Here is a 13,573-nt window from a genome sequence, read left to right on the forward strand (position 1 = left end):
CATTCATGTCTGGACAAGGACTTCTTTGTGTGCCTAGATCCTTTGAGATTAAATGTTAATGTGTTTTAATCCTTTGAAACTACTAGAGAGACAATTTATTATCTATGAGAAACCCATCAACAATTGATATTTATGCCAAATATTCCCACCCCACCCCCCACTGGACCTTTGGTCTGATCTCCACTTTTTCATCCTCTCTCCTTTCCCCATCTCTACTCTTCAGTAGAGAGATATGCTCTAAGTAATTAACTTGGCCTGGTGCACCCCATCCTTCTTCCCTGTTCACTTCTTTTTCTCTCAATGTGTCCTGGAATATGAACAACTTGTCAACTTTAGAACGTTAGGGTTCTAATGGTCTGGCAGGATGATGTCTTCCTGACTCCCTGGGGCAAAGGGGAGATCTGGGTACCTGAAAAGACTCTATGTTAGGGGAAATTCCTGAAGTAGAATCCCATGAAGCATCACCTAAAAAAGTGCAGGATCTGAATTCAAATCTGCCTTCAGACACTTACTAGCTATGTCACCTTGGGCAACTCACTTAACTTCTGTTTATCTCATTTTCCTCATAATAGCACCTCCCTTTCAGGGCTTTTTTGAGAATCAAATGAGATAATATTTATATAGCACTTAGCATAGTGCCTGACACATAGTAGGAGCTATATAAATGATAGCTATTATCATTGAAGTGGCATGGGAGTGATCCAAAGTGGTCAGCACCTGAAAACTGCTGTAAACTTGGAATGCATGGGGTAACTGAGGCCTGATAATGGATTTTAAACCATGCATAGTTAGTGGCTTTTCATTAGTTAACATGAATTAGTCAGCACTTGACTGGTTTGGGGAGCATGTTGTCATAAAACTTCCTGATAAAGGGAAAAAATAGCAATCCTCGGCTTTGTTTTTTCCCCCCTCCTGTAACAGGAACCAACCACCTACCTAGTCATTGCTTTCTTCCCTTGCAATGAAATTGGCACAGAAAAATTATGACCTGCCTAGACCATAGAAACACTGCATTGTAAAAACTAGGTCAGGAAATTATGAGTTATTGGCTTCCTCTTCTTTGCTCAGACCCTACTTTGCTCCCTCTGTTGCTTTAACAAAGGCTCGAGGAGAAGCTATCTTGAGGAACAATACCAAGAAAAATAGAAAGCCCAAAGCTAGAGCCTATGCTAAGTATTTGGAAAGGAGTCTCTTTTGTAGTATGTAATTTTCCTCCCAAATCACACTTTCAAAAACGGAGCATTTAAGCATGCAATCTCTGTTTGCCCCTATGGAAGAGAGGTGGGCTGTTGTTTCTACTGTCCTATAGCAATTTGACAGAAGCTATTAACACCACTAGTCACTGCTGTGAAGTTTCACCCATGCATATTGAGATCACAGCTCCATTTCCCCTACCTCCCAGCCCCCAGCTTCAGGCTAATTTTAGCTATCTTCTTGTATTACCTGTGTAAGGTGAAGCCACCAGATTCTTTCGCTGGAGTGAATTTTGCATCCTAATTGCCCCGTTATCTCCCTTGTTTCAGGGGCTAATGAAAATGCAAACAGAAGCGATGCATTAATGTGCAGTTTCTCTCCCAATAGGATCTATATCATGTATAATTTATTTAGTAAGTGTGCTATAAATAGTCACATGAAATTCTGTTGATTCCAGTGGGAGTCAGATTTAAATTGTAACAGCCCCACTGACATCATGAACTTGATCCAACAAGAACAGAAGTGGCAGCTCTGACTCCAGAGAGTCCTATTAATACTGTATCACTTATGCGTTGATGTCATGCCAATATATGCAGTCTTTGAGAGGGTTTCAGGATGAGTATGCTTCTGCTAACTGCTATTTAATGGTAAATGAGAGATTTTATGTAAATGCCTTCAATCCCCCACACACCTTTTCCTTTCATCCTTCCCTTTTGTCTAAATGTCTCCTATTAAGAATTAGACTCATGGTTCCAGCCATTAACTAATTTTGTTACGCCAGATATTCAGTATATATAAAGTTTATGCAAACACTTTTACAAAAAGGATTCAGCAACAGGAGAGCTTAATGGGACCAGTAAAGGATAGAGTTTCTAGAATTTGTTTTTTGAATTATCTTCCTCTTTTTGCAGTTATAACTTCTCATTTCATGACTCTTTAAAGACTAAAACTACTGCTAAATTACAAAACTTGACAATTTAAAAGACCCACGTATTTAATGGAACATTAATGTATCTGAGAATTAAGAGTGCAGTTAGGAGACTAATGTAAACCAGGAAGAGTCATGAGTTATGAGTGAGATAGGACTTGTTCGGCACTCTTGGCAGATTTGGGTTATACTTATAAAACAGGAAACCCAGTAAAGAAAGTTGAAAGTCATCTCTGTTGTAATTAAAAGAACACAGCTGCATTCTTTGTATCCTTCTGCGCACCCTTAGAACAGTGAACATGTAACTGCCACCAACTCCCCCTTCCTCCCTCTTGTTCATTTGTCATCTTAATATTTACAAGAAAAGTGGCAAAGCCTTGTTCTTCTGTTTCCATGAGCCTGTCAGTGAAAGCAAAACCAACCCAGGTTGAGGAAGCCTGGTTTTACTCACTGCTGGGTAGCTGTAGCAAAGCCTAATTATCTGAATTCCACATTTAATAGTGTTGTCTTCCTTTCTGTTGATGGACAACTTACTCTACCATTGCTCTGGTCCCTTTTTTGTTTCTTCCCACCTCCTGTGCCTAGACCATCACAGTCATCTCTTGTCTATCATGGATTGAAGCAATATCCTTTCTGCTTCAGCCATCTCTTCCCTGCCAGCATCAATTCATTCAGCTGGGGCCTACTGACAGCACTAGCTTTTGACCCACTAAAGTGATGACAGGAGCCTCCACTGGCTTTTTTCTAAGATGTCCAAGTTTTACTGAGAAATCCTATGCAATAATGAGTCAACACTCATTAAGCCAACAAGTATTTACTGAGAGGGCTACTAGGTGGCACCATAGTGCATGGAGCACTGGGCTTGGAGTCTGGAAGAGTTATCTTACTGAGTTCAAATCTGGCCTCAGACACTTACTAGCTGTGTGACCCCGGGGCAAGTCACTTAACCCAGTTTGCCTCAGTTTCCTCATCTGTAAAAAGAAGGAAACAGCAAACCACACAGTATCTCTACCAAGAAAACCCCAAATGGTGTCACAAAAAGACTGAAATCTGATTTATTGAGTATGTCCTGTGGTCCTAGTGCTAGGAGTGTGAAGGGTACAAAAGAAGAAGGTATTGTCCATATACTCAAAAAGTATGGCTGGCAAACAGGACTAAGATTTTAAAATATCACTACCAGCAGAATATGAGTTTAATTGTGACTGGAACAAAGGAGGTGAAAGGTGAAGTGAGCATCCTTTCTTAGACTCATGCCCTCACTTCTTTTTCCATTTGACAAATAGTCTCCTGCTCTTTTCATCCCTTACCTCTGCCTCCTTGCCTGGAACTCCTCTTTTACTCAACCCAACCATATCTCTTCAGCTGCTTATTTCCCATTTCCTGCCCTCTTCAGCATTTCTTTTCTCATTTAGTTAACTTCTCCCTCATTTTCTATGCCACTTCTTTCATCTTTCCTTTACCTTTTTTGGTCAGGTGCAATCCCTGATTCTCATCATCTCTCTCTCTCTCTGTCTTTCTGTCTGTCTCTCTCTCTCTCTCTCTCTGTCTTTCTGTCTGTCTCTGTCTCTGTCTCTGTCTCTCTCTTTCTCTCTCTCTCTCTCTCTCTCTCTCTCTCTCTCTCTCTCTCTCTCTCTCTCTCTCTCTCTCTCTCTTTCCCTCTCTCTCTCTGTCTTTCTCTGTCTTTGTCTCTGCCTCTCCCTCTCCTCTCTCCCTCCCTCCCTCCCACTTCCCCTAACTCTTCCCTAAATACCTTCCTCTTCCTACCCTCCAACTTGTCCCTTATCAACTGAAGTGACTTTAGTGAAGCAATCCAAGCAAAAGTAAAATTAACAAGTGTTTATTGAATGCCTACTGTATGCAAGAGCAGTAAGGGGAATAAAAGCATAAAACTGAGTAAGTCTTTCAAATGTCTCCCTATCTACAGGAGGAGACAAGGCATAAACATACAAAAATTAGTAACCGATGTAATAGTTTAAAACGAAGAGAGTATGTAATATATAATCAACAAGTAGTACAGACAGTAAGTGCCAGGAGTCTTGAAGTGAGAGAATGCTTGATTAGGGTGGTCACAGAAAGCTATGTGGAAGCTTTGGTTCTTGTGCCAGACCTTAAAAAGTCAATAAGATTGTGATTTATGGAGAAGTGTAGGAGACAGGAAAGAGGCCCATTCCTGGCATAAATCACTTATCATTATGCTATCAATCTACGATGCTTAAAAGTTAGCCAATATTTAACTTGGGCCCTATTGACAACAGCAAGTCAATGTGGTGTAACGAATAGAGAATTAGCTTTAAATCCAAGAAGTTCTGGGTTCAAGTTCCATCTCTGATACTAATTGGTTGCCTGACACTGGGCAAGTCACTAATGCCCCCAGATAGTTCTCTAAGACAAAAGGTTGCAGAGAAACCAATGTTCATTGGTAGAGGGAGTTTCTTTACCTGGGAATTACTAAATAAATGAAATTATTATAATAAATAAATATGTAATTTTATATATTATATATAAATAAATATAAATAATTAAAATAAATAATCCCTATCCCCTGAGAGCATCTGGGTAAATTTTATCCATTTATTTTGTGGGCTAATCACTAGTATTTATTATTTGACAGCTTTTTGGAGAGTCTCCCAGCCCCAGATTTCTCTAGGTCACATAACTACTATCCAGCATCACTTAGAAAATGTTCACTTAATCCTCACACAGTTAGACAGGCATGCCAGCTTTTCAGTGCCATGCTAGGTATCTTTTGTAGAGGTCTACAAGGAGGAACATTGAGTTGCCACCAAATGCACTGAAAATAAAGAATTTGCTAATGAGAAATAATCACCTGTGGCTACCCAAATCCCACAATAACCACCTTCTCCATAGAATCAGGGAGTCAGTAAGTATCCAAATTCAAGTTATTTCCCCACTCTTCATCACAAATTAAACTGCAAGTCACTAGCACGGCTCTTCAAGAGGCCCAAGTAGAAAAGAAATGCCTCTGAGATGCCATAGTCACTACTATTGCCTGATTCCTATAAGACAGGTCAGGTTTTGCAGCCTAAGCTTGACAGCCTCCATTTTCAATATTTTCTGTGCTATTGTTTTCACTAATTAGCCACAGTTTTCCCGTCAGAAGCCCAGGATCTGAGAGAACAGGTATGTCAGGCTGCCTTTCTTAGTTCTTGACTTCACAGAAATTCGTCTGTTGAACAAAAACAATAGACTACACCTGAGGCTTGAGGACGTGATTCCATTTCCAAATCTGAAGGCACCGTAGGTGAAACTGACACAACGCACAAGGTTTGCATCAACTTCACGGCTTGAGTTTTTTGACGTGCAGCCTCTGTGGCATATAGCCTCTTTCCCACAACTTTAAAAGCTGTTTCTGCCAATTTTATTAGAAAGATTTGAAATCCCTTAACTTACTTCTGAAGCCTACTCACCTGGAGGGAAACTTAATAGGAGCAGTAATATAGGCTGCAAATCCTGTGCAAACCATAATCTTTACAGGATCCCCCACTGTGAATTATATTTTGATGCTTTTAGTGAGTCTAAACATGTTCTCTTTCCCTTGTTTCTCCCTCCCCAGTCTGGCAGTACTATTGATAAATGAGGCAGGAGATAAGTGACTGTGGGCATTTCCAGCGGGTGATTTTTATGGTCATTGTTTTTTTTTTTTTTTTTTTAATTTCTGGTTTTAGATTTTGTGGTGCATCAGACTTTGCCCTACCAGTCTGTTTCTGTGGATACATTCAACTCTAAGAATGATGTTTTTGTGGCCATTGCACAACCCAGTATGGAAAACTGTATGGTCTTGGAGTGGGACCACATTGAAATGAATTTCAGAAGCTATGACAATATTACAGGTACGTTTATGGTCCTAATCGGTTTTATCTACCAACATTCAGCATTGTCTAAGGCCCAGGAAAGAAGAAATGTTCTCGGTCATAAAGGGAGATCTTAGGTGCTAGACTCCATAAATGCAGCCTAGCGTCACACAGCACACATTTTCTCTCTTGCTTTTGCTTCGTGTTGTTCTTTCTGCCTGGAATGACGAAAATATTCTCTGGTGACTCTCATCAAATGAGGTTGGGGAGAGGGGGAGAGAAGAAAAGGAAATGGATCATTTTAAAAAATATTACCAACTGCTATTGGTAGGATATGTGTTTAAATTAAATTTGCAAGAGCAGTAATAGGTCATAAAATCATCCGCAGTCTCTTGCCTTGATCCTCTCCCTTGGCCTTGAAGTTTTGGTTTCAGGTTTTGGCTAACTGGGCAGTGCCTGATTGTACTGCATCTCATTGGGAGTGTATCCTCCGAAGCCAGGCCAGTAGCTCTTTCCTGGTTTGTGTCCCCATTTTCCCAGCTGACTTTGTGATGTTTCTAGAGGTACAAGGTCAGTTAGGTCAGGCCAGGAGCCATTTCTTTTGTTTTGTAACTACTCTAGGGAATCTTGATTGACTCTAGTTGATTCTAGAAACATAGAGAAAGCAGTGAAGAGAGGCAGATATGGAGATGTTCCAGAGGTCCCAAGACACGTTAGGGGGTAAGGAATGCACCATACTGGATTAATCCCATACTCTTCTGTGTCTTCCGTCTTGGAGAATATCAGCACCCACTGAGCTATTATTATTCCAGCAGTCACGGTTTTCTGATCATAGAGCTAATCTAAGCTGCTACAAGATCCCACTATATAGCCAATTTTTTTTGGTAACCTAACATAATGAGTATTATTGCTTCTGGGAAAAATCAGCCTACTTAACACTCTTCTTTTTCCAACTCCTGACATAGACCCATCTCCTTTTCTACACTGATGGTTTGGCTATGCCATCACACAGTACACATACTCATAGTCGTAGAATACTAGAGGGGAAAAGGACCTTCAAGAACACCTAGTCTCAGATGTTCACTGACTCCAGGTCCAGCATTCCTCCCCTCTCTCCCCAACCCCCTACTATACAAGGTCACTCAGCAGCTAATGGCAGGGCTACTTCTTTTGATTCCAAATGTGATTCCCTTACCATTTTACCCCATAGCTTCTTTTTTTTTCCTGTGGGAAAATGGAGATCATTTTTACCCTAGTAAAATTGTGAAAGGTTACTGTTGAACAAATAAACACACTGACTATGCCATTTCTTAGGAAAGAGACACAGGAGGGCTTCTAGCACCTAACTCACTAGCAGGTTCGATTGATCTGGTCAGACAGGAAGACAGGAATAGAGTTATAATAAGGGGTTAAATAAGCTTACTTTATTCTAGCCTAGTCTTCTGAAAGAGAGTTTGCCGATAATGGGAGCACCAACTCCTACAGCATTCTCTAACAACCCTTCGTGAAGGGGGGGCAACTACTTCTTGTCTTGATGGGATCAGTTGAGATCAGCAAAACTTGTTCTCTCCCCTCAATCCCCTCAAGCCTCAATGGGGTCCAGTTGGGGCAAACACAGAGATTCCCTCTCTCAAGCCTTGATGGGTGCTGATCAAGGCATGCACAGCATTCAGTCTGCACATTCACCCTTATGCAGGTCCCCAGTCACTGACCAGCTCCCACTTGCTTTATAGGGCAACAGACAAAGAAGGCCTATTGCCAGCAATAACCTCACAATTTTACATCACTTCATCCCTGTATCTACTGCACAAGCATGGTAGAAACTGTTTCGAACCATGATCATGAGAACTCATATGTAATACCTGGGAAGTAGAGATTGTTATGGCTATAGATCCTGGGAAGAAAACTCTAAGAAAGAATAACAAAAAAATCCACTTTACACACACTAAAATTCACCTTACTTACAGTTGCCCTAAGCTGTCTAGTAATAGAGCCAGTTCTCTTTGCATCCAGGCTGCCTGACCTTGATCTAAGCACCTAAATTGGACTTCATGAAATTGCTCGGCAGTATTGAGTAGTTCCATGCAATGGGGATTTAGTCTTGTTTAGGCAGCAAGAACCAGTTTGGAACCACTGTCCTCAGGAGTTCCCTTTCCTGAGCTGAGACAAGTTTCCGTGGAACTGCCTTTTTTTTCCCTTGTTCTTTTTCACATTGCCTGTGGTGATGTCACTGTGCTCAGCTGATTTCAATTAGACCCTTCAAGTTAAAGCTGGGTGAATGATTTGGCATGCTGGCTTCTTAAAAGGACACAGTGATTTTGAAACAGCAACAACATATGTTATATATAAAATTAATCATTTAACAGTCATGAGAAAATAGGTTTCTTCACACCATCAGTCTCCCTAAGGTGGCTGAACTTAATTTTCCCTACTCCCCAAGATGGTTTATGCTCCCCCCCATATTTTGAAGCAACTGAATCTATATAACTTTGAGTTTTGAGGGCCATTAGAAAGTTCCTCTCTTGTAAAGATAATTTGAGAGACCTCCCATCAATAGGGCATCTTAGTGTTGTTTTCTAAGTTGTGTGATGGATTTGCATTGGCCTCTTCACACATTGTTATGTCCAAGGGAAAGTATTTTTGAAAAAAAACATTGGCTAAGGGTATATAGCTATGGTCATATAATGGAATGAAATCAACTAGCCCACATGGCAATTGAACCTATGGCCTTGGAGTCCATAGCATAGGTTTCTAACCAAATGAACTAACTAATCCATGAATGGAGTAGTGACATGATTTACTTGGAACATATTTGAATCCCATGGAGTCCAACTTTTCTAAATGGGGTATTTAAGCTTATTGTGTTAGGTTGTCAAGTAGAGTGTTGGTCTTGGACGTAGCAAGACCTGAATGTGAATCCTACTTTAGATACTATCCCTGTGACTTAACTTCTGCCATCTTCAGATTCCTCATCCATAAAATGGGACTAACAATAGCCAAATGTAACATGGGATTATTATGAAGAACAAAGGAGATTTAATATATATAACATACATGCAATATACATCTATGTATATATGATCACACAAAACACATGTATGCATATGTGCATCTATATGTATATATAAACATACATATATATGAAGCCCTTTGCAAATTTTCATAAATACTAGCTATTGTGATGTATTATGATGAGGTTCATTCCAACACTAGAGCTATGATTCTATTACTGTTATTGTTATATTATGATCATGGCACTGAGTTCCACAGCCACATTAATTTTATTTTGGATCCCTGTTTATGAAGCAGGATATTAAAAAAACCACCATATTATCTAATTTTAGATACGTGTACCTTGAGGCTATTTGCTATAAAAAAGAATAGACTGGGCAGGATTATTCTATTCAGTCGGCTGCTTCTGCGAGGACTATTTTTAATGCCTTCATTTACATCAGTCATTTCTCAGTATCCCCCCTTCCCCATAGCGCGCGCACACACACACACTATGACTCTGCTTTTGCAACAAAGACTTGAGCAAAGCTGACAGAGCAACTCCACATGATGATATGCCCAGCACTCCATGCTCGTAGTCCCCCTACATCTCTGCCAAGAGGATACCAACATGCATGTGTGTATATGTGCGTATGCACATACGTACATATATTTGCATATACATATATAATACACATTTAATCATCTATTCTTTAGAACAGTTCAGCTGAACTCAACTGCCTTTTGTGATATTTTTATATGTTATCAGAACCATCGTATATTTTGTTCTCTGTTTTTCACTCTATCTCTTCATACAAGTCTTCCCATATTTTTCTGAATCTCTTATATTCATTGTTTCTTTTGGCACAATAATATTCTATTACATTCACATATTATAATGTGTTCTACCATTCATTCTCCAATTAATGGATACTTACTTTGTTTTCAGGCTTGGTTTTTGTTTTTGTTTTCGCTACTAAAAAGTTATGTTATTTGGCACTGACTTTTTTTGGTAATCTTGGGTAAAATGATTCTTCTTTTAAAAATTTGCTTCAATTTCCCATCTAGGAGATCAGGAGATCAGATTGTGTGGGGGGTGTGTGTGTGTGTGTGTAAACATGCACACTTACACATATCCACATAACAAGAAAAAATTCCTGGTCCAAGTCCACTAATTTCAAGATGTACTTTATACAGTAAAATTCCAGTGTGCCAAAATACTCAGGATAATTGCTTTTAGGAAATTTGACCTGTGATTTAGAAAGCCCTTTCCTCTTAATAACCCTATAAAGAGCATACTACAAATAGTATTAGCTCCATTTTAGAGATAAAGAAACTGAGGTCCAGAGAGGTAAACTGATTTGGATACTATAATACAGCTTGTAAGAGGCAGACCTGGAATTAAAACTCTGATCATCTGTCTCCAAGGCCAGATCTATTGGAACTAATTAGATAATTTGGATGTGCCTTTGGGCTCCAGTGATAATATGCTAGGATCTTATTTGTAAGACAGGAATAAGGGGATCACAACATTCAGGCCTCTGGAGCCAGATTTGCTAGTGTATATCTTCCAGTATTCCGAATGGGATCTTGATGTCCCATTTCTCTTAAAATCCAGCGGTCTTCTTGTTTTTTTTCTTGTTTCTTATTAGTGAGATGGTGTCCAAACACTGTATTTTATGAGCTTTCTTGATGATTAGTAAGAAAATTGTTACTAACATTAATGCTATGAAGAGGCAAAGAAGCCTAGGCTATTTTCCTATGAGGATAATTTCATAAAAAACATAGACTTTTAGAGCTGAATGTCCATTTAATTCAACAAACATTTAAATGTGTACTGTGAACAAAGCAGTGTGCTAGTTCCAAGGAAAGATGTTCTCTGCCCTCATGAAGCTTAGAGTCTTTTGGGGGAAGTGACAAAACCACAGATAACTGTAATTTGAAAGAATACATTCTAAGTGCATTAAAGCCAGAGTGCTATCTGAGGGCCAAGGAAAGGGAAGAGGAAGAGAATTAGCATTAATACAGCACCTACTATGTGTCCTAGGCACTAGACTAAGCACTTTACAAATATCTCATTTTATCCTCATCACAACTCCTCAAGGTAGATAACTGGAGGGCAACTGGATGGCTTTATGAAGGACTTGGCATTTTAGTTGGGTTTTAAAGAATGAGCAGTAAAAATAATAGCTAGCATTTATATAGTGCTCTAAGATTTGTAAAGCAATTTACAAACACCTCATTTTATCCTCACAACAACCCGGGGAGGTAAGTGTTATTCTAATCCTATTTTACAAATGAGGAAATCAAGGCAGACCAAGGGAATTGTGTGAGTGAAGATACCTGAGATGAAAAAAGTTTAGAGCATGTTCAGGGGACAGAGAATGGTTTGATTTGGTTTGGTTGGAGCATAGAATAAATTAAGGGAATTAAGTAGCATAAGATAAAACTGGAAAGTGAGGATGGGACCAGATTTTTAATATCTTTGAATGGCAGGCAGACAATCTTGAACTTTTACCTGGTAGGTAGTAAGAAACTGCCAAACTTTTTTTTAAGCAGAGGAGTGATATGAAAGAACTATGTATTAAAAAGATGGTTCTGTCAACAATAGGAGGGACTGATTGGAAAGAGAGACAGAGAGTAGAATCAGGAAAACCTCTTAGGATTCTGCAATTCATAATTTTCTTTTTCTGTTTTTACTCTTCCTGGTTTAGATATCAATATCATATTTGTTTCATAAAAGGAGTTTGGTAGTTCGGGTGGGTAATGCAACTGTAGCAGGGGGGTGACAATGGGAATACAGAGGGGGTGAATTGGAGAGCTTTTATAGAGGAAGTCTCTCCAGGGCTGGATAATTTATTGGATGACTAGTCTAGCCAGTGGAGCAGTGAGGGAGAGATAACAACAAAATTTTGGGCTGAATGGTGGTTACTATAGGTAAGAAAAAGTGAAGTCAGAGAAGGAAAAGGTTTACAGAGAAACACAGTAAACTTAGTTTGGAGTATGTTGGATTAGAGGTGCTGGTGTGACATCCAGGTGGAGATGTCATGTTGGTGCTTAGAGATGCGCGGGTCTTGAGCTGAAAGAGACATAAAATGGTCTAGTCCAAATTTCATTTTACAGATTTCTTTAAGTAGCAAGACCTTACAGTTACAATTAGAAACCCTTCTTGCTAGCATTTCAGCATAGGAGACTCCAAGGAATTTCTCAGGAATGAACTGGCTTAGTAGCAGATGCAGGGACATCAGGGCTCCCAGAGAATGTCATTTCACCCCCTCAGGAAGAAGGGCTGCTAATTAGCCTAATCTCACAATATTGAGAGGTCTACAAGAGACACATCCTGATGCTCCAAAGATGCCATTTCAAATAAGGCTCCTGTGTTTGTTGTCAGGCCATCTGGTCTCTTAGTGCTGAACTAACATTCCTGGAAACAGTGGCTCCACTCTGGAAATGCAAATTCAGCACACTCTAGGGCAGGTGGATCTAATGAGAGAGCCTGGCTGTCCTAAGAACTTAAACTAATAAATTTTAGAAGTACAAAAAGCAAAAAAAAAGAAGAGGCGGTAGGGACAAGTGGCCAAAGTTTGTCACTTCCCTGTTTTCAGTTCTGTTAAACATGTAGGGACTAGAGGACTTTGCATTAATTACTTTGGTTGTTACCCATCCCTTCTTTACCACCTCTGATGAAGCAAAATCTGTACGGTTTGTACCATTGCATCTGTTCTCTATTTGAGGAAGCAGAAATCAGTTTCCCAAGTATTTTGCCTAGTGTCTCCTTCATAAGTTTTCCTTCTATTATGTGTTTGTGGGAATCTGGGTTAAGACCATAGGGAGGATAGTGCTTACTTCCACTTATTTTTCAGGATTATATTTAATGTTTGAATTTCTCATGTGATGTTCTCTTAGCTGTTCAAAAGAACAGAAAGTATACTGGAAGTCACATAGTTCTGACAGGAAGCTAAGAGAAGGATCTGGGAATGGACAAGAGGACCCTGTCCAGAGTCCTGCCTGCTTTCCCCAGTGCAAAGGGAAAAGTCTGAACTTTTCTGTGATATTATCTGCATCGCTTCAAATGTTTTATAAATATCACTGAACCCAAGGATCACCTGGGTCATAGGGGCAGCATGATGGATGGTGAAGAGTATGGCCTTCCAACCCTGGAGAGAAACTGCAGTTGAAAAAACACAGAACAGCAGTAGTGATGACAATGAGAAATGAATAAAGAAAAGGAGCAACTAATAAGTTGCTGAAAACAGAGGCAGTGAAAGTGGGCCAGTCTCTCCTCCTTGAGCAGTGCTGGGCCTGATTATCACCTCAGTGACAATGGGTTGATCCCTGGCTGTGTCTGGAAGTCCCCAGCCCCCCCCCCAACTTTATGTGCTGACAACAGGAGCTCCAGCTTAGCTTCCATGACTCTGATGGGGTTCTCAGTTCCTTTTGCATAGGACTCAAGTGAAGCAGGGCAAATCTGCATCTTTCTCAGACCTTATTTACCTATAATGTCCACATTATTCCTAGACATTATTCACTTATGGTGCATTCTCTGCCCTCATTACTCTGTCTGCCTGTGTGGTGCCCACATTTTCTGCATATTGAGTTGGTGACAGTTTTGTTCATGTTTTAAAATGATTTATTTTGAAGAGATGTT

The 13,573-nt window shown here is 39.8% G+C and overlaps 1 protein-coding gene across 1 annotated transcript in view; it reads left to right on the top strand.

Moving 5' to 3' along the window:
* LGI2 (leucine rich repeat LGI family member 2) overlaps window positions 1-13,573 on the top strand; it is a 44,998-nt gene that overhangs the window by 23,467 nt on the left and 7,958 nt on the right. Inside the window, exon 7 of the mRNA XM_020992412.2 lies at window positions 5,809-5,973. Coding sequence (XP_020848071.1) covers window positions 5,809-5,973 — 165 coding nt within the window. The remainder of the gene's footprint in view (window positions 1-5,808; window positions 5,974-13,573) is intronic.

This window comes from Phascolarctos cinereus, unplaced genomic scaffold (assembly GCF_003287225.1).
Source record: "Phascolarctos cinereus isolate Bilbo 61053 unplaced genomic scaffold, phaCin_HiC Scaffold_9;HRSCAF=440, whole genome shotgun sequence".
In the NCBI taxonomy this organism is placed as follows: Eukaryota; Metazoa; Chordata; class Mammalia; order Diprotodontia; family Phascolarctidae; genus Phascolarctos; species Phascolarctos cinereus.